General features: G+C 45.5%; 1 protein-coding gene across 1 annotated transcript in view; it reads left to right on the top strand.

The window, feature by feature from the left end:
- LOC120050764 (ADAMTS-like protein 2) overlaps nt 1-15,005 on the top strand; it is a 34,632-nt gene extending 19,627 nt beyond the window's left edge. Inside the window, exons 12-21 of the mRNA XM_038997321.1 lie at nt 35-338; nt 5,778-6,096; nt 11,594-11,697; nt 11,835-11,961; nt 12,282-12,495; nt 12,803-12,958; nt 13,101-13,271; nt 13,479-13,655; nt 14,287-14,431; nt 14,884-15,005. Of these exons, the coding sequence (XP_038853249.1) occupies nt 35-338; nt 5,778-6,096; nt 11,594-11,697; nt 11,835-11,961; nt 12,282-12,495; nt 12,803-12,958; nt 13,101-13,271; nt 13,479-13,655; nt 14,287-14,431; nt 14,884-15,005 (1,839 nt within the window). The remainder of the gene's footprint in view (nt 1-34; nt 339-5,777; nt 6,097-11,593; nt 11,698-11,834; nt 11,962-12,281; nt 12,496-12,802; nt 12,959-13,100; nt 13,272-13,478; nt 13,656-14,286; nt 14,432-14,883) is intronic.
- The last annotated feature ends 7,205 nt before the right edge of the window (nt 15,006-22,210 follow it).

The following is a 22,210-nucleotide window of genomic DNA, read 5'->3' on the forward strand; positions in this document are numbered from 1 at the left end:
GTGAGCTCTCTGGTGCTATTTTGTCTGCTCATAGGTGTGGAACCAGAATGGTCGTATCCCTTACATTACGTACGAGTACACCGTCCTACGGGAGCTCCTGTCCCCCGTCCCTCAACCCCCTGTCTACACCGGTCCCGACAGCACCGCCCCTGGGGTTTCCGTGGAGATGGGCAGTATGGTGGCCCCCAACGGGAGCACGTATGACAAGGCGATACCTGAGACTCAGCAGAACCGTTTGTTGAAGAAGGGGGCCGAGGGCCAGGAGACCAATGAGGTGTATGAGGAGACAGCAGCCATTGACTGTGACCAGGACAGCCCAACCCCACCACAATACACAGGTAACAACAATATACTAGAAACCAATATACCAATACAATAACTTAGAGGGAGAGGGAGAGAGAGAGAGAGAAAACAACACTGAGCTGCTGATGCGGGCCCCCGACCCTCAGGACTATCGCTATCTGTAGCTGATATGAGTAAGTTATTTAAGCATTTTAACCCTCGCAAGGCTCCCTGGCCATACGGCATCCCAATCCGCGTCCTCAGAGCAAGTGCAGACCATCTGACTAGAGTGTTTATGGACATATTCAATCTCTCCATATCCCAGCCTGTTGTCCACACTTGCTTCAAGATGTCCACCATTGTTCCTGTACCAAAAAAGTGAAGGTAACTGAGCTGAATGACTATCGCCCCGTAGCGCTCACTTCTTTCATCATGAAATGCTTTGAGAGGCTAGTTAAGGATCATATCACTTCCACCTTACCCCACACCCTAGACCCATTACAATTTGCATATCGCAGCAACTCATCCACGGACTACGCAATTGCCATTGCACTACACACTGCCCCATCCCACCTGAACAAGATAAATACCTATGGAAGAATGCTGTTCGACTACAGCTCAGCTTTCAACACCATAGTGCACTCCAAGCTCATCACTAAGCTCAGGGCCATGGGTCTGAACCCCTCCCTGTGCAACTGGGTCCTGGACTTCCTGACAAGCCGACCCCAAGTGGTGAAGGTAGGCAACAACAACTCCGACACACTGATTCTCAATACGTGGGCCCCGCAGGAGTGCGTGCTCAGCCCCCTCCTGTACTCCCTGTTCACCCATGACTGTGTGGCCTCGCACATCTCCAACTCAATCATCAAGTTTCCTGACGACACAACAGTGGTAGGTCTGATTACCACCAACGACGAGACAGACCACAGGGAGGAAGTGAGAGCCCTGTCGGAGTAGTACCAGGAAAATAACCACTCCCTCAACGTCAACAAAACGAAGGAGCTGATCGTGAACTACAGGAGACAGCAGAGAGAGCACGCCCCCATCCACATCGACGGGGCCTCATCGGAGAGGGTCAAAAGCTTCAAGTCCCTCAGCATGCACATCACTGACAACCTGAAATGGTCAATTCACACAAACAGGTGCAACAGCGCCTCTCAAGCTCAGGAGGCTGAAGGAATTATGCCCCTAAGAAACTTAGGGAAACTTGCTTCTTTAATCAGCACAACCGTTTTCAGCTGTGCAAACATAATTGCAAAAGGGTTTTCTAATGATCAATTAGCCTTTTAAAATTATAAACTTGGATTAGCTAACACAACGTGCCATTGGAACACAGGAGTGATGGTTGCTGATAATGGGCCTCTGTACGCCTATGTAGATATTCCATAAAAAATCTGCCGTTTCCAGCTACAATAGTACTTTACAACATTAACAATGTCTACACTGTATTTTTGATCAATTTTATGTTATTTTAAAATGGACAAAAAAAAATTTGCTTTTCTTTCAAAAACAAGGACATTTCTAAGTGACCCCAAACTTTTGAACGGTAGTGTATAACAAATACATACTGTACAAATAAAAATGTTGAAATTAAGAAATATCAGAACGAGCTCGTTCTGTAACCAGAATAAATATATTTATTCCGTTTTCTGACCTTGCTCGTTCTGATATTTCTTAATTTCACAATTTTTATATGTATGTATTTATTATTTTTATTGCTAGGTATTACTGCACTGTTGGAGCTAGAAACACAAGCATTTCACTGCACCTGCTATAACAGCAAATCTGTGTTCGCAACCAATAAACTTTATTGATTCTCCGCTCAGATATCAGATGAGATAAAAAATAAATAAATGTAAGAGCATCCTCTCTGCTGGCCCACATACAAAGATGAGCTAGGATAGATGAAAACTTCAGGGAGCCCCGGAATTTCCTCCTTTTTAAAAATGGCTGCATCACAAACATGAGTGGTAATAGGTGCAGGCCTGCCTGCTTACCTGCCTGCAGCAAGGTCTCAGACAGCCCCTCTACTCGGACTGTGGGACAGTGTAACGGTTTTGACTTGAGGTTATTTATAGGGGTGCCAGGTAGGTTGTGCCTACCAGAGAAAGCATGGGTTTCTCCTTTTAGTTTGGGAGGGAATGAGTCCCATCTGGTCCGTCAAGTCACACCAATACAAAGGACTTATGTAAAAGTCAAGATGGAAATATACTTTTCATAAACCCCTTAAAACATTGGAAAGAACTTCAAACAAGTGTATTCTTTTGCGTGGTTGTATTAACAACATAAATGATCACACACACAACAATATAACAAATCAATGCACTTATGTTCATTTAGAAATGTCCTGTACCTCGGGCATAAAAAGAGTCCAGCCCGGTAAATAAGTTCAGTGACTCAAGTGACCTTAGTCACGCAACGTTTGTCCGTAGCATAAACCCAGTATATTCATACACTCAAAATAACACTTATTTTGTAACACAACTATAAAGCGTATCAAAGACTAACCAAATAATAATACGTCCTCACAACTACATAAATCACAGTATACATCACCCCAAACAAATGAAATACCGTGTACAAAAAGTTGTAGTCAGTCGGTCAGTCAGACAATCCGCCAACAGCTCTCCAGCGGAGAAAAGGCCACGAAAACCAACGGAGAGTTGTAGTCCACAGACGCACAGAGTGGATCCAATCCTGGGTAAACTCGTTTTAAGGCTACAAAACACACTGCAAGGCAACAAAACAAACGTAATGGCGAAGCTTCATGAACTGAAGGTAGTACACATCCTCATTCATGTCTCAATCACAACTTCACCTTTGCGCAGCTGATGCTGGCTATTTAATGGCGAATTAAAGGGGAAGCGCCCTATTAGAAGGAGAAGCACTGAGACGGTTCAGAAATATTCAGGGCCGTCACAACAGTTCTGCAGGGTGTTTGGCCACTGGGTGAGACTGACACGGAACCCAAACCGGCTGCGCGCTTGCGCCATCGTGCATAAATGTATTTTGTCCCCCTACACCAAATGCGATCATGACATGCAGGTTAAAATATCAAACAAACTCTGAACCAATGACATTAATTTGGGGACAGGTCGAAAAGCATTAAACATTTATGGCAATTTAGCTTGCACTTGCTAGCTAATTTGTCCTATTTAGCTAGCTTGCGGTTATTTGACCTGGGATATAAACATTAGGTTGTTATTTTACCTGAAATGCACAAGGTCCTCTACTCCGACAATTAATCCACACATAAAAACTTTCAACCGAATCGTTTCTAGTCATCTCTCCTCCTTCCAGGCTTTTTCATCGTTTAACTTATATGGTGATTGGCATCTAAACTTTCATAGTATTACCACGACAACCGGCAACAGTTCGTTTTTCAATCACCCATGTGGGTATAACCAATGAGGAGATGGCACGTGGGTACCTGCTTCTATAAACCAATGAGGAGATGGGAGAGGCAGGACTTGCAGCGCGATCTGCGTCAGAAATAGAAAGAACTTCTATTCTAGCCCTTGGCAACGCAGACGCGCGTGAGCAGTGTGGGTGCAATAATTGAGTACCGCGAGTGGTGTAGTCAGGGTATGAGGCACTCTCTACTACCGTTTGGAATGTGCAGAAAGGCTTTGTGTGTTGTTTTGTTGTTGTGTACAAACTGCACATAAAATGTCTCTTTACATACTCCATAAAAAGCACCAGGAGTTCTTCTTGACCACCTGACCAGGAAACACCTCTTGTTCGGCTTAGTAAACTCTGCAAAAAAGAAACGTCCTCTCACTGTCAACTGCGTTTATATTCAGTAAACTTAACATGTGTAAATATTTGTATGAACATAACAAGATTCAACATCTGAGACATAAACTGAACAAGTTCCACAGACATGTGACTAACAGAAATGGAATAATGTGTCCCTGAACAAAGGGGGGGGGGGGGGGCGGGCAAAATCAAAAGTAACAGTCAGTATTTGGTGTGGCCACCAGCTGCATTAAGCACTGCAGTGCATCTCCTCCTCATGGACTGCACCAGATTTGCCAGTTCTTGCTGTGAGATGTTACCCCACTCTTCCACCAAGGCACCTGCAAGTTCCCGGACATTTCTGGGGGGAATGGCCCTAGCCCTCATCCCTCCGATCCAACAGGTCCCAGACGTGCTCAATGGGGATTGAGATCCGGGCTCTTCGCTGGCCATGGCAGAACACTGACATTCCTGTCACGCACAGAACGAGCAGTATGGCTGGTGGCATTGTCATGCTGGAGGGTCATGTCAGGATGAGCCTGCAGGAAGTGTACCACATGAGGGACGAGGATGTCTTCCCTGTAACGCACAGCGTTGAGATTGCATGCAATGACAACAAGCTCAGTCCGATGATGCTGTGACACACTGCCCCAGACCATGACGGACCCTCCACCTCCAAATCGATCCCGCTCCAGAGTGCAGGCCTCGGTGTAACGCTCATTCCTTCGACAATAAACGCGAATCCGACCATCACCCCTGGTGAGACAAAACCGCGACTCGTCAGTGAAGAGCACTTTTTGCCAGTCCTGTCTGGTCCAGCGACGGTGGGTTTGTGCCCATAGGCGACGTTATTGCCGGTGATGTCTGGTGAGGACCTGCCTTACAACAGGCCTACAAGCCCTCAGTCCAGCCTCTCTCAGCCTATTGCAGACAGTCTGATCACTGATGGAGGGATTGTGCATTCCTGGTGTAACTCAGGCAGTTGTTGTTGCCATCCTGTACCTGTCCCGCAGGTGTGATGTTCGGATGTACCATCCTGTGCAGGTGTTGTTACACGTGGTCTGCCACTGCGAGGACGATCAGCTGTCCGTCCTGTTTCCCTGCAGCGCTGTCTTAGGCGCTCTCTCCGATCCAACAGGTCCCAGACGTGCTCAATGAGATTGAGATCATGGCTCTTCGCTGGCCATGGCAGAACACTGACATTCCTGTCTTGCAGGAAATCACGCACAGAAGAAGCAGACACGTGGTCTGCCACTGTGTGGACGATCAGCTGTCAGTCCTGTCTCCCTGTAGCACTGTCTTAGGTGTCTTACAGTACAAACGTTGCAATTTATTGCCCTGGCCACATCTGCAGTCCTCATGCCTCCTTGCAGCATGCCTAAGGCACGTTCACACAGATGAGCAGGGACCCTGGTCATCTTTTTTTTGTGTTTTTCAGAGTCAGTAGAAAGGCCTCTTTAGTGTCCTAAGTTTTCATAACTGTGACCTTAATTGCCAACCGTCTGTAAGCTGTTAGTGTCTCAACGACCATTCCACAGGTGCATGTTCATTAATTGTTTATGGTTCATTGAACAAGCATGGGAAACAGTGTTTAAACCCTTTACAATGAAGATCTGTGAAGTTATTTTGATTTTTACGAATTATCTTTGAAAGACAGGGTCCTGAAAAAGGGACGTTTATTTTTGCTGAGTATATAAGGCTTTCTCCCACTTTAATAATTTCTCTAACTTTCCTCTCCCTTCCTGCCATCCCAACAGATGGCAACAGCAGTCACACAGGCGGTGTAGCAGTCCCTGCCCCGGCAGCCAGCAGGCCTTTAGAGGAGAAGCCAGACCCAGAGAACCTCATCTGGAGAGTCTTGCTGGGCGAGCGGATTGGTCCAGACGTGGGAGAGGGACTGTTCTCGTCGGAGGTGGGGCCATTGGAGGTAGACCATAGCAACGTGAAGTTCCCCCTCAAAAGCTCACTGGGGGAGTTCAGTCTGGACCGGCGGAGGAATGATACTGGAGACCTGCTGTTCCCCAACAGGACGTTGCTGACAGGGATGAGGAGCAACAACCGTACCAACAGAACCAGGTAGAGTAAGGAGAGATCCACACAATGAGCAGAAATAAATAGGCACATATCGTTATAGTTATAGCAGATATAGTTGAAAAGGAAAACTGATAAGAGAATTATGTTCTCCAGGTACATAACCCAATTTAATTATATTACTCAGTCTGCAAACCAGAATTTGTAAGATCCTGTTCGAATGAAACAGACGGAGGCCCAGCTAAAATAGTCAAAAAGGTTTATTCACGGGGACGTTCTAAAGTCAAGAATACAAAACAATTCATTTTATACTGACTTCCCACGCACACACATTCACACAACCATACGCACACAGATACACACAAACATACGCACACACTGTCCTGCTACGCACACACTGTCTCACTACCCAGCCGACAGAGATTAGGGAGACCTTGTCCTTGAGACGTACTCCCCGTTCTCTCCCAAATCTCTAGTCAGGTCGGCACCGAGCTCAGACAGTCTGTGTTTAAAATACCATAAAGACATATTGTTTTACCCTAATTCTGACTAGGACTACACATTTATTGATTATGATTTTATACATTCTAATCAATTCCCTACAATTATATGTTTCAGGGCGGAATATTCTAATCATTCAATTAACAGATAATTCTCAACTAACAAAAACCCAACGCTGAGCCAATGTTGGCCCAACATCAGCTTGTTATCAGGTATAGGAACCCATCCAAAAAAAGCACTCCACAACCCTTCTGATCTTCCTCTTCCATCTACCAGACACTACCTTTCTTCACTAAGGGATCCTGCTGCTGAGGAGTTAGAGTGAACACTACTCTCTCTAAGTGAGGACCAGAGTGAGTCATTTCAAGGTCCTGAGCAGAGGGGCATTTAAAAGTGCTGTATAGTCTCGCCGGGGACAAGGGCCTGTGCTGCTGGCTGGGCTGGCTAGGGGAATGGAATGTGCTCCATGCTGGCTTCTGGACCGATCCAATGCTAGCTTCTTTTTTCCTTCTGAGACATCCCAAGAATCGCATGGAGAGGAGACAGCTAAAGCTCAGAGCTGGCCGGGATTGCATTCCATCATATTTATAATTCATGTTGGCTTCCCTGCGCTGTGTCCAAACACCACTTTGCCAGTTCCTCTGCCAGTGCCCCATAAAACACATCATATGACCCGCCCTGTCTTCCCCTGCACTGGGGAGAAGAACGGATTGGATGAGGAGAAGGATAGGAGGTGGAGGAGGGGGGGAGTAGAGGAAGTGAAGGACAAGTAGGAGAGGAGGGGGACAGATTATTTGAACATACACAGGAACTTTGAATCATACTTTACCGGCATATCTCAGTGTAACTGTGACTAATTTCTGCACATTTCTCCCAGAGGTGAATACAGTCTGACAGTATGTTTCTTCCCAGTCATATTTTCACTTCGCCGCAAATACCTTGAATTATTTGTTTAAATGAAAGACTGTTTCCCTTTTTCTCTTCTTCTCTGCCTCCTCCTCTTTCTTTCTTTCCGCACCCAAACTCTTCCTCGTCCTCGTCCTCATGCTCTTCCTCCTCTCCACCTACACCTTCTCATTCTCCTCCTACCTCCCTCTCCTGGTCCCCTTTTCCTCTAAACATCTCTGCTCTGGTAATAAAAAACAGACAGTGATATTTTTTGGTATTTATTTTATTAGGATCTCCATTAGCTGTTGCAAAAGCAACAGCTACTCTTCCTGGGATCCACACAAAACATGAAACATGAGATAATACAGAACATTAGTAGACATGGACAGAACTACATCAATAAAAAATTGTAAAAGGCACACGTAGCCTACATATCAATACCAATACATACACACAAACTATCGAGGTCAAATAGGGAAGAGGCGTTGTGCCCTGAGGTGTTGCTTTATCTGTTTGTTGAAACCAGGTTTGCTGTTCATTTGAGAAATATGAGATGGAATGGAGTTCCATGCAATAATGGCTCTATAAAATACTGTACACTTTCTTGAATTTGTTCTGTATTTGGGGACTGTCAAAAGACGCCTGGTGACATGTCTGGTGGTGTAAGTGTGTGTGTCAGACCTTTGTGTAAGTTGACTATGCAACAATTTGGGATTTTCAACACATGAATGTTTCTTATAAAAAGAAGAAGTGATGCAGTCAGTCTCTCCTCAACTCTTAGACAAGAGAGACTGGCATGCATAGTATTTATATCAGCCCTCTTATTACAATGAAGAGCAAGACGTACCGCTCTGTTCTTGGCCAGCTTCAGCTTAACTAGGTCTTTCCTTGCAGCACTCGACCACACGACTGGACAATAATCAAGATAAGACTAAACTAGAGCCTGCAGGACTTGCTTTTTGGAATGCGGGGTCAAAAAAGCAGATAATCTCTTTATTACGGACAGACCTCTCCCCATCTTTACAACCATTGAATATATATGTTTTGACCATGACAGTTTACATTCTAAGGTAACGCCAAGTAATTTAGTCTCTTGTACTTGTTCAACAGCCACACCATTCATTACTAGATTCAGCTGAGGTCTAGAACACAGGGAATTATTTGTAGCAAATACAATGCTCTTCATTTTAGAGATGTTTAGGACCATTTTATTACTGGCCACACATTCCAAAACAGACTGCAACTCTTTGTTAAGGGTTTCAGTGACTTCATTAGCTGTGGTTGCTGATGCTTATATGGTTGAATCATCAGCATACATGGACACACATGCTTTGTTTAATGCCAGTGGCAGGTCGTTGGTAAAAATAGAAAAGAGTAGCGTGCCTAGAGAGCTGCCCTCCGTTACACCACACTTTACATGTTTGACATTAGAGAAGCTTCCATTAAAGAAAAGCTGTTGAGTTCTATTAGATAGATAGCTCTGAATCCATGATATGGCAGAGGTTGAAAACCCATAACACATAAGTTTTTTCAACAACAGGTTATGGTCAATAATATTAAAGGCTGCACTGAAATCTAACAGTACAGCTCCCACAATTTTCTTATTATCAATTTCTTTCAACCAATCATCAGTCATTTGTGTCAGTGCAGTACATGTTGAGTGCCCATCTCTATAAGTCTGTGGTTGATTTGTTTACAGAGAAATAGCATTGTATTTGGTCCAACACAATTCTTTCCAACAATTTGCTAAGAGCTGGCAGCAAGCTGGTAGGTCTGCTGTTAAAACCAGTAAAGTCCGCTTTACCACTCTTGGGTAGCGGAATTACTTTGGTTTCCCTCCAGGCCCGAGGACAAATATATTCCTCGGGGCTCAGATTAAAGATATGACAGATAGGAGTGGCTATAGTCAGCTACCATCCTCTGTAGTTTTCCATCTAAGTTGTCAATGCCAGGAGGTTTGTCATTATTTATAACAATAGTTTTCCCACCTCTCCCACACTAAGTTTACAAAATTCAAACTTGCAATGCTTTTCTTTCATTATTTGTTTTTTTTATGAATGAATACAATGGCTCACTGTTCGTTGTTGCCATTTCCTGCCTAAGTTTGCCCACTTTGCCAATGAGGTAATCATTAAAATAATTGGCAACATCAAATGGTTTTGTGATGAATAAGCCATCTGATTTGATAAAAGATGGAGTTGAATTTGTCTTTCTGCCCATAATTTCATTTAAAGTACTCCAGTTTTTTTCCATCATTCTTTGTATCATTGATCTTGGCTTTATAATACAGTTTCTTCTTTTTTTTTTGTTTAGTCATATCATTTCTGAATTTGCAGCAAGTCAGATGTGCAGCCAGACTTATTAGCCACTCCTTTTGGTACATCTCTTTCAACCATACAGTTTTTCAATTCCTCATCAAACCATGGAGCCTTAACAATTCTAACAGTCAGTTTCTTAACAGGTGCATGTTTATCAATAATTGGAATAAGCAATTTCCTAAATTCATCAAGTGCAGCATCTGGATGCTCCTTATTAATCACATCAGACCAACACATATTCTTAACATCATCCACATAAAATCTTTTGTATGATCTCGTATACACTATTTTAGGCCCAGCTTTGGAACTTTGGCCTTCCTGGATATAGCCACAATATTGTGCTCACTGTATCCAATGGGTAAGGATACAGCTTTAGAACAAAGTTCTAGAGTATTAGTATAAATGTGATGGATACATGTGGATAATCTTGTCCCTGTAGTGTACGTAAACACCCTGGTAGGTTGATTAATAACCTGAACCAGATTTGTAAGTCGCTCTGGATAAGAGCGTCTGCTAAATGACTTAAATGTAAATGTAAAAACCACGTTGTTCTGCATTGATTGGCCCTCGAGTCTGATTTATCCATCATTGTTATCATGGATTCACACACAGCACTGATGTCCTCTCTCAATGATTTACAGTTTGCTGTCATCTTGCTCTTCTCCTGTTTCAACTCATTGAGCTGGCCCCACAAACCAGGCACAATCCGCGGTCCCAGCCACAATGGCTAACCGCGTCGCAGGCTGCGTTCAAGCCCTCAAGAAACCCCCCTAGCTTGATAGGCAGCTAACTAGCAGCTAGGCTAACTGCTACGCCAAATAGCTCCTCAGACCCGGCCTTGGTCAGCAGGATCACTGGACAAAGAGAAGCAGTCCCAGCAACTGATGCCAAATGCGTCGCGGGATCCAAACTAAAAAGTTATCTAGCTACTAAGAAACTTTCAAAACAACAAACTTTTCAAATCAACAAACCGAGCTCTCTGGATTGGACACAGCAGTTCCAGTACACGTATGACAAGAATGTCACTTTTATGTGAATGTCGCTGGTTGTTATGATTTTGATGTTGAGGTTAATCAGCCGTAGCAGTGATGCAGCAATGTGTGTGTGAGAGAGAGAGCTGGGGTTCAGTGGGTTCACTGTGAAGGCATGGTTATGTCGTGTTTGACAGGACTAATTGTTTGAGACCTTGTTGTCATGTCATGTTTGACAGGACAAATCGTCTGAGACCTTGTTGTCGTGTTTGACAGGACAAATCGTCTGAGATCTTGTTGTCATGTTGTGTTTGACAGGACTAATCGCCTGAGACGTTGCTGTAATGTTGTGTTTGACAGGACTAATTGTCTGAGACCTTGTTGTCATGTTGTGTTTGACATAACCAATCGTGTGAGCCCTTGTTGTCATGTCATGTTTGACAGGACTAATCGTCTGAGACCTTGTTGTCATGTTGTGTCTGACAGGACCATTCGTGTGAGACCTTGTTGTCATGTTGTGTCTGACAGGACCATTCGTGTGAGACCTTGTTGTCATGTTGTGTCTGACAGGACCATTCGTGTGAGACCTTGTTGTCATGTTGTGTCTGACAAGACCATTCGTGTGAGACCTTGTTATCATGTTGTGTCTGACAGGACCATTCGTGTGAGACCTTGTTGTCATGTTGTGTTTGACAGGACCATTCGTGTGAGACCTTGTTGTCATGTTGTGTCTGACAGGACCATTCGTGTGAGACCTTGTTGTCATGTTGTGTCTGACAAGACCATTCGTGTGAGACCTTGTTATCATGTTGTGTCTGACAGGACCATTCGTGTGAGACCTTGTTGTCATGTTGTGTTTGACAGGACCATTCAGAGGTTCCTGCAGAAGAACTTCAAGCTGAGGCCTGCAGACATGTACCGCTGGAAACTGTCTTCTCAGGAACCCTGCACCTCCACCTGCTCTATAGGTAGACACACACACACACACACACACACACACACACACACACACACACACACACACACACACACACACACATTTATTTGGATAAATTATGACATTTTAAGTTATTCCTTAGCTTGCCTGTAATAATTTCCGCTGCAGGAGTGTCAAAGTCCTTTGCCATGTGTGTGCGCTACGATGGAGCTGAGGTAGATGACATGCAGTGTGACAATATGACCCGACCTGAGCCTGTTCATGACTTCTGCATTGGGAGGGAGTGCCAGCCCAGGTATGCACCAGAAAATAACACACTTACCAGAAAATAACACGCTTTCAGCTTGATTCACTTGGTCAGTCTATGTCATGGAAAGAGCAGCTGTTCTTAATGTTTTATATACTCAGTATATAAGGACTGTTTACCAGTTAGACGATGTGGCAATCAAAGTTCATTGAGAACAATGTTTGTCTCTTTTCCACATTTAACCAGGAACTATAAACTGGTGTTGGCCGCTACCATACCATTTACAGTAATAATATTTGATTTAATTGACTTCAGAAGATCACTAACTATACCTGAACTCTACTCTGTGTGCATTCCCTCACCCTCAGGTGGGAAGCCAGCAGCTGGAGTGAGTGTTCTCGTACCTGTGGTGAGGGCTTCCAGTTCCGTCTGGTGCGCTGCTGGAAGATGCTGTCCCCCGGGCTGGACAGCTCTGTGTACAGTGATCTCTGCACCATGGCAGAACTGGAGAGGCCCCTGGAGCGCCGCGCCTGTAAGAGCCCCACCTGTGGCCCCCAATGGGAGGTGGCCGAGTGGACTGAGGTGGGTGGAGCTATACTGTGGGAGTTGACGGTGGGACAGGGGTTGTGTGTGTGTGTGTGTGTGTGTGTGTGTGTGTGTGTGTGTGTGTGTGTGTGTGTGTGTGTGTGTGTGTGTGTGTGTGTGTGTGTGTGTGTGTGTGTGTGTGTGTGTGTGTGTGTGTGTGTGTGTGTGTGGTTTATATTACAGGAATTACTGCGTGGGAACACTGTAGTAAGTACATTGTTGCATCCTACTTACAACTGTTTGGGCAGCTGTAGATGATATTAAAAGTGAGTCTGTCCTGTGCCCTCTCCTCTCTCCTGTCCAGTGTCCAGCCAAGTGTGGCAGCAGGGCCCAGGTGACCCGGGAGGTCAGGTGTTCAGACGAAACCAAGTTATGTGATCCCCTGACCCGCCCCCCTAACATTAAGAACTGCACAGGCTCGCCCTGCGAGCGCCAGTGGACTGTGTCAGAGTGGGGGCCGGTGAGTACACTACTTTCACTACACTACTCCATCTCGTTGGTACATTGATGACGGATAGGAATAGTGATTGCACTGGCTGTAAGTTGCTCTTGATCACTAATACTTTTGCTGTGTCATTCCTGTTAACCTTTGACCTCTGCAGTGCTCGGGGTTGTGCGGCCAGGGGAAGATGGTACGCCACGTGTACTGTAAGACACCAGAGGGCCGTGTGGTGCCTGAATCCCAGTGCTCTCCGGAGAATAAGCCCCTGGCCATCCATCCCTGTGGGGAGAAGGACTGTGCCCCACACTGGCTCACTCAGGACTGGGAGAGGGTAACTGGGTCCTTCTGTTGATGTTCTCTTAATGCTCTGTTGGTGTTCTATTTATGTTTTATTAATGGTCTGTTGATGTTATGATGAGCATTTTGACAATGTTTACCTGATGTTCTCGTGATGTTTTATATATGTTCTCTTGATGTTTTGTTTATGTTCTCTTGGTTAGAGATTCGTTAGCTGAGAGCAGTCTTATTTTCCTCTCAGTGTAACACGACATGTGGCCGCGGTGTGAAGTGGAGGATCGTGCAATGCGCCGGCATCACCGCTGGGAAGTTCCAGACCCACGACGACGAGGACTGTGGTGCCAGTGAGAGGCCAGAGGACGAGAACTCCTGCTTTGAGAGGCCCTGTTTCAAGTGGTACACCACACCCTGGTCTGAGGTGAGATACAATTTCAACCATGACATTGTATCTGAAAACATCATGACATGAGCAATACATTGTATTTACACACCTCACATATATGGTGTCCTATCAAATCGCAACCGTGAGCAGTGCTGCTGTGTTCATTCCTCAGTGCACTAAGATGTGTGGTGTGTTCATTCCTCAGTGCACTAAGATGTGTGGTGTGTTCATTCCTCAGTGCACTAAGATGTGTGGTGTGTTCATTCCTCAGTGCACTAAGATGTGTGGTGTGTTCATTCCTCAGTGCACTAAGATGTGTGGTGTGTTCATTCCTCAGTGCACTAAGATGTGTGGTGTGTTCATTCCTCAGTGCACTAAGATGTGTGGTGTGTTCATTCCTCAGTGCACTAAGATGTGTGGTGTGTTCATTCCTCAGTGCACTAAGATGTGTGGTGTGTTCATTCCTCAGTGCACTAAGATGTGTGGTGTGTTCATTCCTCAGTGCACTAAGATGTGTGGTGTGTTCATTCCTCAGTGCATTAAGATGTGTGGTGTGTTCATTCCTCAGTGCACTAAGATGTGTGGTGTGTTCATTCCTCAGTGCACTAAGATGTGTGGTGTGTTCATTCCTCAGTGCATTAAGATGTGTGGTGTGTTCATTCCTCAGTGCACTAAGATGTGTGGTGTGGGTGTTAGGATGAGAGATGTAAAGTGCTACCAGGCTAGGGAGATCGTGAGAGGGTGTGACCCCCTGACCAAGCCTGTGGCCAAGCAGACCTGCGCCCTGCAACCCTGTCCCACTGAACCCCCAGGTATGTAAGCAATGGCATGGTCTCAGATAGATATGTTTGTGCTGTCTTCCAACACCAATGACCATAGGAGTTGGAAAGACCGCACAAACAGATCTGAGATCAGGCTATACAAGTAGCACCTAACCACAGCCTCTGGCAACTTTAGGAGAGTTACAGTAGCTTATGTCTAGTCACAGGCAAAAATAGACCGGAGAACACGGCATCGTCAAAGCACTTGTTTTTAATTGTATTATTTGCAGTACTTTTTTGCTTTTCACAACTGAGATAATTATTAGTGTGGGCAAGCACCTCTTTCTTTCATAACAGACCAAAGTCCTGAGCGTTTAGATTATGGAGGTAAAAAAGCAGATTGATTGATTAATTGATAGATTTGTCATTACAGTATTTCCTGATTGTGATGAGGCTACTTTTTCCATATGATTGAACATATCATAAATGTCTCTGTCATGCAGATGAGAGCTGTCAGGACCAACCCACCACCAACTGCTATCTAGCTCTGAAGGTGAACCTGTGCAGTCACTGGTACTACAGCAAGGCCTGCTGCCATTCCTGCAGGGCCCAGCACACCTCTTAGTATTGCCTGACACCCCCAAAGCCTTTCCCCCATAGAGCCTTTACTCTACTACACCACACTAGGCTACTCTACTACACCACAGTAGACTACTCTACTACACCACACTAGGCTACTCTACTACACCACAGTAGGCTACTCTACTACACCACACTAGGCTACTCTACTACACCACACTAGGCTACTCTACTACACCACAGTAGGCTACTCTACTACACCACACTAGGCTACTCTACTACACCACAGTAGACTACTCTACTACACCACAGTAGACTACTCTACTACACCACAGTAGGCTACTCTACTACACCACAGTAGGCTACTCTACTACACCACACTAGGCTACTCTACTACACCACAGTAGACTACTCTACTACACCACAGTAGACTACTCTACTACACCACAGTAGACTACTCTACTACACCACAGTAGACTACTCTACTACACCACAGTTGGCTACTCTACTACACCACACTAGGCTACTCTACTACACCACACTAGGCTACTCTACTACACCAGAGTATGCTACTCTACTACACCACAGTAGGCTACTCTACTACACCACAGTAGGCTACTCTACTACACCACAGTTGGCTACTCTACTACACCACACTAGGCTACTCTACTACACCCCAGTAGACTACTCTACTACACCACAGTAGGCTACTCTACTACACCACAGTAGGCTACTCTACTACACCACAGTAGGCTAGTCTACTACACCACAGTAGGCTACTGTACTACACCACAGTAGGCTACTCTACTACACCACAGTAGGCTACTCTACTACACCACAGTAGACTACTCTACTACACCACAGTAGACTAGTCTACTACACCACAGTAGACTACTTTACTACACTACAGTAGACTACTCTACTACACCACAGTAGACTAGTCTACTACACCACAGTAGGCTACTGTACTACACCACAGTAGGCTACTCTACTACACCACAGTAGGCTACTGTACTACACTACAGTAGACTACTCTACTACACCACAGTAGGCTAGTCTACTACACCACAGTAGGCTACTGTACTACACCACAGTAGGCTACTCTACTACACCACAGTAGACTACTTTACTACACTACAGTAGACTACTCTACTACACTACAGTAGACTACTCTACTACACCACAGTAGGCTAGTCTACTACACCACAGTAGGCTACTCTACTACACCCCAGTAGACTACTCTACTACACCACAGTAGACTACTTTACTACACTACAGTAGACTACTCTACTACACCACAGTAGGCTAGTCTACTACACCACAGTAGGCTACTGTACTACACCACAGTAGGCTACTCTACTACACCACAGTAGACTACTTTACTACACTACAGTAGACTACTCTACTACACCACAGTAGGCTACTCTACTACACCACAGTAGGCTACTCTACTACACCACAGTAGGCTACTCTACTACACCACAGTAGGCTACTCTACTACACTACAGTAGGCTACTCTACTACACCACAGTAGGCTACTCTACTACACCACAGTAGGCTACTCTACTACACCACAGTAGACTACTCTACTACACCACAGTAGGCTACTCTACTACACCACAGTAGGCTACTCTACTACACCACAGTAGACTACTCTACTACACCACAGTAGGCTACTCTACTACACCACAGTAGACTACTCTACTACACCACAGTAGGCTACTCTACTACACCACACTAGGCTACTCTACTACACCACACTAGGCTACTCTACTACACCCCAGTAGGCTACTCTACTACACCACAGTAGACTACTCTACTACACCACACTAGGCTACTCTACTACACCACACTAGGCTACTCTACTACACCACAATAGGCTACTTTACTACACCACAGTAGGCTACTCTACTACACCAGAGTAGGCTACTCTACTACACCACAGTAGACTACTCTACTACACCACAGTAGGCTACTCTACTACACCACAGTAGGCTACTCTACTACACCACAGTAGACTACTCTACTACACCACAGTAGGCTACTCTACTACACCACAGTAGACTACTCTACTACACCACAGTAGGCTAGTCTACTACACCACAGTAGGCTACTGTACTACACCACAGTAGGCTACTCTACTACACCACAGTAGACTACTTTACTACACTACAGTAGACTACTCTACTACACCACAGTAGGCTACTCTACTACACCACACTAGGCTACTCTACTACACCACACTAGGCTACTCTACTACACCACAGTAGGCTACTCTACTACACCAGAGTATGCTACTCTACTACACCAGAGTAGGCTACTCTACTACACCACAGTAGGCTACTCTACTACACCAGAGTAGGCTACTCTACTACACCACAGTAGGCTACTCTACTACACCACACTAGGCTACTCTTCTACACCACAGTAGACTACTCTACTACACCACAGTAGACTACTCTACTACACCACAGTAGACTACTCTACTACACCACAGTAGGCTACTCTACTACACCCCACTAGGCTACTCTACTACACCACAGTAGGCTACTGTACTACACCATAGTAGGCTACTCTACTACACCACAGTAGACTACTCTACTACACCACAGTAGGCTACTCTACTACACCACAGTAGGCTACTCTACTACACCAGAGTAGGCTAGTCTACTACACCAGAGTAGGCTACTCTACTACACCAGAGTAGGCTACTCTACTACACCACAGTAGACTACTGTACTACACCACAGTAGACTACTCTACTACACCACAGTAGACTACTCTACTACACCACAGTAGACTACTCTACTACACCACAGTAGGCTACTCTACTACACCACAGTAGGCTACTCTACTACACCAGAGTAGGCTAGTCTACTACACCAGAGTAGGCTACTCTACTACACCAGAGTAGGCTACTCTACTACACCACAGTAGGCTACTGTACTACACCACAGTAGACTACTCTACTACACCACACTAGGCTACTCTACTACACCACAGTAGGCTACTCTACTACACCGCAGTAGACTACTCTACTACACCACAGTAGGCTACTCTACTACACCACACTAGGCTACTCTACTACACCACAGTAGACTACTCTACTACACCAGAGTAGGCTACTCTACTACACCAGAGTAGGCTACTCTACTACACCAGAGTAGGCTACTCTACTACACCAGAGTAGGCTACTCTACTACACTACAGTAGACTACTCTACTACACCACAGTAGACTACTCTACTACACCACACTAGACTACTCTACTACACCAGAGTAGGCTACTCTACTACACCACAGTAGGCTACTCTACTACACCACAGTAGACTACTCTACTACACCACAGTAGGCTACTCTACTACACCACAGTAGACTACTCTACTACACCAGAGTAGGCTACTCTACTACACCACAGTAGGCTACTCTACTACACCACACTAGGCTACTCTACTACACCACAGTAGACTACTCTACTACACCACAGTAGGCTACTCTACTACACCAGAGTAGGCTACTCTACTACACCACACTAGGCTACTCTACTACACCACACTAGGCTACTCTACTACACCACAGTAGGCTACTCTACTACACCACAGTAGGCTACTCTACTACACCAGAGTAGGCTACTCTACTACACCACAGTAGGCTACTCTACTACACCACACTAGACTACTCTACTACACCCCAGTAGGCTACTCTACTACACCACAGTAGGCTACTCTACTACACCACAGTAGGCTACTCTACTACACCCCAGTAGGCTACTCTACTACACCACAGTAGGCTACTCTACTACACCACAGTAGGCTACTCTACTACACCACAGTAGGCTACTCTACTACACCCCAGTAGGCTACTCTACTACACCCCAGTAGGCTAGTCTACTACACCACAGTAGGCTACTCTACTACACCACACTACGCTACTGTACTACACCACAGTAGGCTACTCTACTACACCACACTACGCTACTCTACTACACCCCAGTAGGCTAGTCTACTACACCACAATAGGCTACTCTACTACACCACACTACGCTACTCTACTACACCCCAGTAGGCTAGTCTACTACACCACAGTAGACTACTCTACTACACCACAGTAGACTACTCTACTACACCACAGTAGACTACTCTACTACACCACAGTAGGCTACTCTACTACACCCCAGTAGGCTAGTCTACTACACCACAGTAGGCTACTCTACTACACCACAGTAGGCTACTGTACTACACCACAGTAGGCTACTCTACTACACCACAGTAGACTACTCTACTACACCACAGTAGGCTACTCTACTACACCACAGTAGGCTACTCTACTACACCAGAGTAGGCTACTCTACTACACCACAGTAGGCTACTCTACTACACCACACTAGGCTACTCTACTACACCACAGTAGGCTACTCTACTACACCACACTAGGCTACTCTACTACACCACAGTAGGCTACTCTACTACACCAGAGTAGGCTAGTCTACTACACCAGAGTAGGCTACTCTACTACACCAGAGTAGGCTACTCTACTACACCACAGTAGACTACTGTACTACACCACAGTAGGCTACTCTACTACACCACAGTAGGCTAGTCTACTACACCAGAGTAGGCTACTGTACTACACCACAGTAGGCTACTGTACTACACCACAGTAGGCTACTGTACTACACCACAGTAGACTACTCTACTACACCAGACTAGGCTACTCTACTACACCACACTAGGCTACTGTACTACACCACAGTAGGCTACTCTACTACACCACAGTAGGCTAGTCTACTACACCAGAGTAGGCTACTGTACTACACCACAGTAGGCTACTGTACTACACCACAGTAGGCTACTGTACTACACCACAGTAGACTACTCTACTACACCAGACTAGGCTACTCTACTACACCACACTAGGCTACTCTACTACACCACAGTAGACTACTCTACTACACCACAATAGGCTACTTTACTACACCACAGTAGGCTACTCTACTACACCAGAGTAGGCTACTCTACTACACCACAGTAGGCTACTCTACTACACCACAGTAGACTACTCTACTACACCACAGTAGGCTACTCTACTACACCACAGTAGACTACTCTACTACACCACAGTAGGCTAGTCTACTACACCACAGTAGGCTACTGTACTACACCACAGTAGGCTACTCTACTACACCACAGTAGACTACTTTACTACACTACAGTAGACTACTCTACTACACCACAGTAGGCTACTCTACTACACCACACTAGGCTACTCTACTACACCACACTAGGCTACTCTACTACACCACAGTAGGCTACTCTACTACACCAGAGTATGCTACTCTACTACACCAGAGTAGGCTACTCTACTACACCACAGTAGGCTACTCTACTACACCAGAGTAGGCTACTCTACTACACCACAGTAGGCTACTCTACTACACCACACTAGGCTACTCTTCTACACCACAGTAGACTACTCTACTACACCACAGTAGACTACTCTACTACACCACAGTAGACTACTCTACTACACCACAGTAGGCTACTCTACTACACCCCACTAGGCTACTCTACTACACCACAGTAGGCTACTGTACTACACCATAGTAGGCTACTCTACTACACCACAGTAGACTACTCTACTACACCACAGTAGGCTACTCTACTACACCACAGTAGGCTACTCTACTACACCAGAGTAGGCTACTCTACTACACCAGAGTAGGCTAGTCTACTACACCAGAGTAGGCTACTCTACTACACCAGAGTAGGCTACTCTACTACACCACAGTAGACTACTGTACTACACCACAGTAGACTACTCTACTACACCACAGTAGACTACTCTACTACACCACAGTAGGCTACTCTACTACACCACAGTAGGCTACTCTACTACACCAGAGTAGGCTAGTCTACTACACCAGAGTAGGCTACTCTACTACACCACAGTAGGCTACTGTACTACACCACAGTAGACTACTCTACTACACCACACTAGGCTACTCTACTACACCACAGTAGGCTACTCTACTACACCGCAGTAGACTACTCTACTACACTACAGTAGGCTACTCTACTACACCACAGTAGACTACTCTACTACACCACAGTAGGCTACTCTACTACACCAGAGTAGGCTACTCTACTACACCACAGTAGGCTACTCTACTACACCACACTAGGCTACTCTACTACACCACAGTAGACTACTCTACTACACCAGAGTAGGCTACTCTACTACACCAGAGTAGGCTACTCTACTACACTACAGTAGACTACTCTACTACACCACAGTAGACTACTCTACTACACCACACTAGACTACTCTACTACACCAGAGTAGGCTACTCTACTACACCACAGTAGGCTACTCTACTACACCACAGTAGACTACTCTACTACACCACAGTAGGCTACTCTACTACACCACAGTAGACTACTCTACTACACCAGAGTAGGCTACTCTACTACACCACAGTAGGCTACTCTACTACACCACACTAGGCTACTCTACTACACCACAGTAGACTACTCTACTACACCACAGTAGGCTACTCTACTACACCAGAGTAGGCTACTCTACTACACCACACTAGGCTACTCTACTACACCACACTAGGCTACTCTACTACACCACAGTAGGCTACTCTACTACACCACAGTAGGCTACTCTACTACACCAGAGTAGGCTACTCTACTACACCACACTAGGCTACTCTACTACACCACAGTAGGCTACTCTACTACACCACACTAGACTACTCTACTACACCCCAGTAGGCTACTCTACTACACCACAGTAGGCTACTCTACTACACCACAGTAGGCTACTCTACTACACCCCAGTAGGCTACTCTACTACACCACAGTAGGCTACTCTACTACACCACAGTAGGCTACTCTACTACACCACAGTAGGCTACTCTACTACACCCCAGTAGGCTACTCTACTACACCCCAGTAGGCTAGTCTACTACACCACAGTAGGCTACTCTACTACACCACACTACGCTACTGTACTACACCACAGTAGGCTACTCTACTACACCACACTACGCTACTCTACTACACCCCAGTAGGCTAGTCTACTACACCACAATAGGCTACTCTACTACACCACACTACGCTACTCTACTACACCCCAGTAGGCTAGTCTACTACACCACAGTAGACTACTCTACTACACCACAGTAGACTACTCTACTACACCACAGTAGACTACTCTACTACACCACAGTAGGCTACTCTACTAC

This window comes from Salvelinus namaycush, chromosome 1 (assembly GCF_016432855.1).
Source record: "Salvelinus namaycush isolate Seneca chromosome 1, SaNama_1.0, whole genome shotgun sequence".
NCBI lineage: Eukaryota > Metazoa > Chordata > Actinopteri > Salmoniformes > Salmonidae > Salvelinus > Salvelinus namaycush.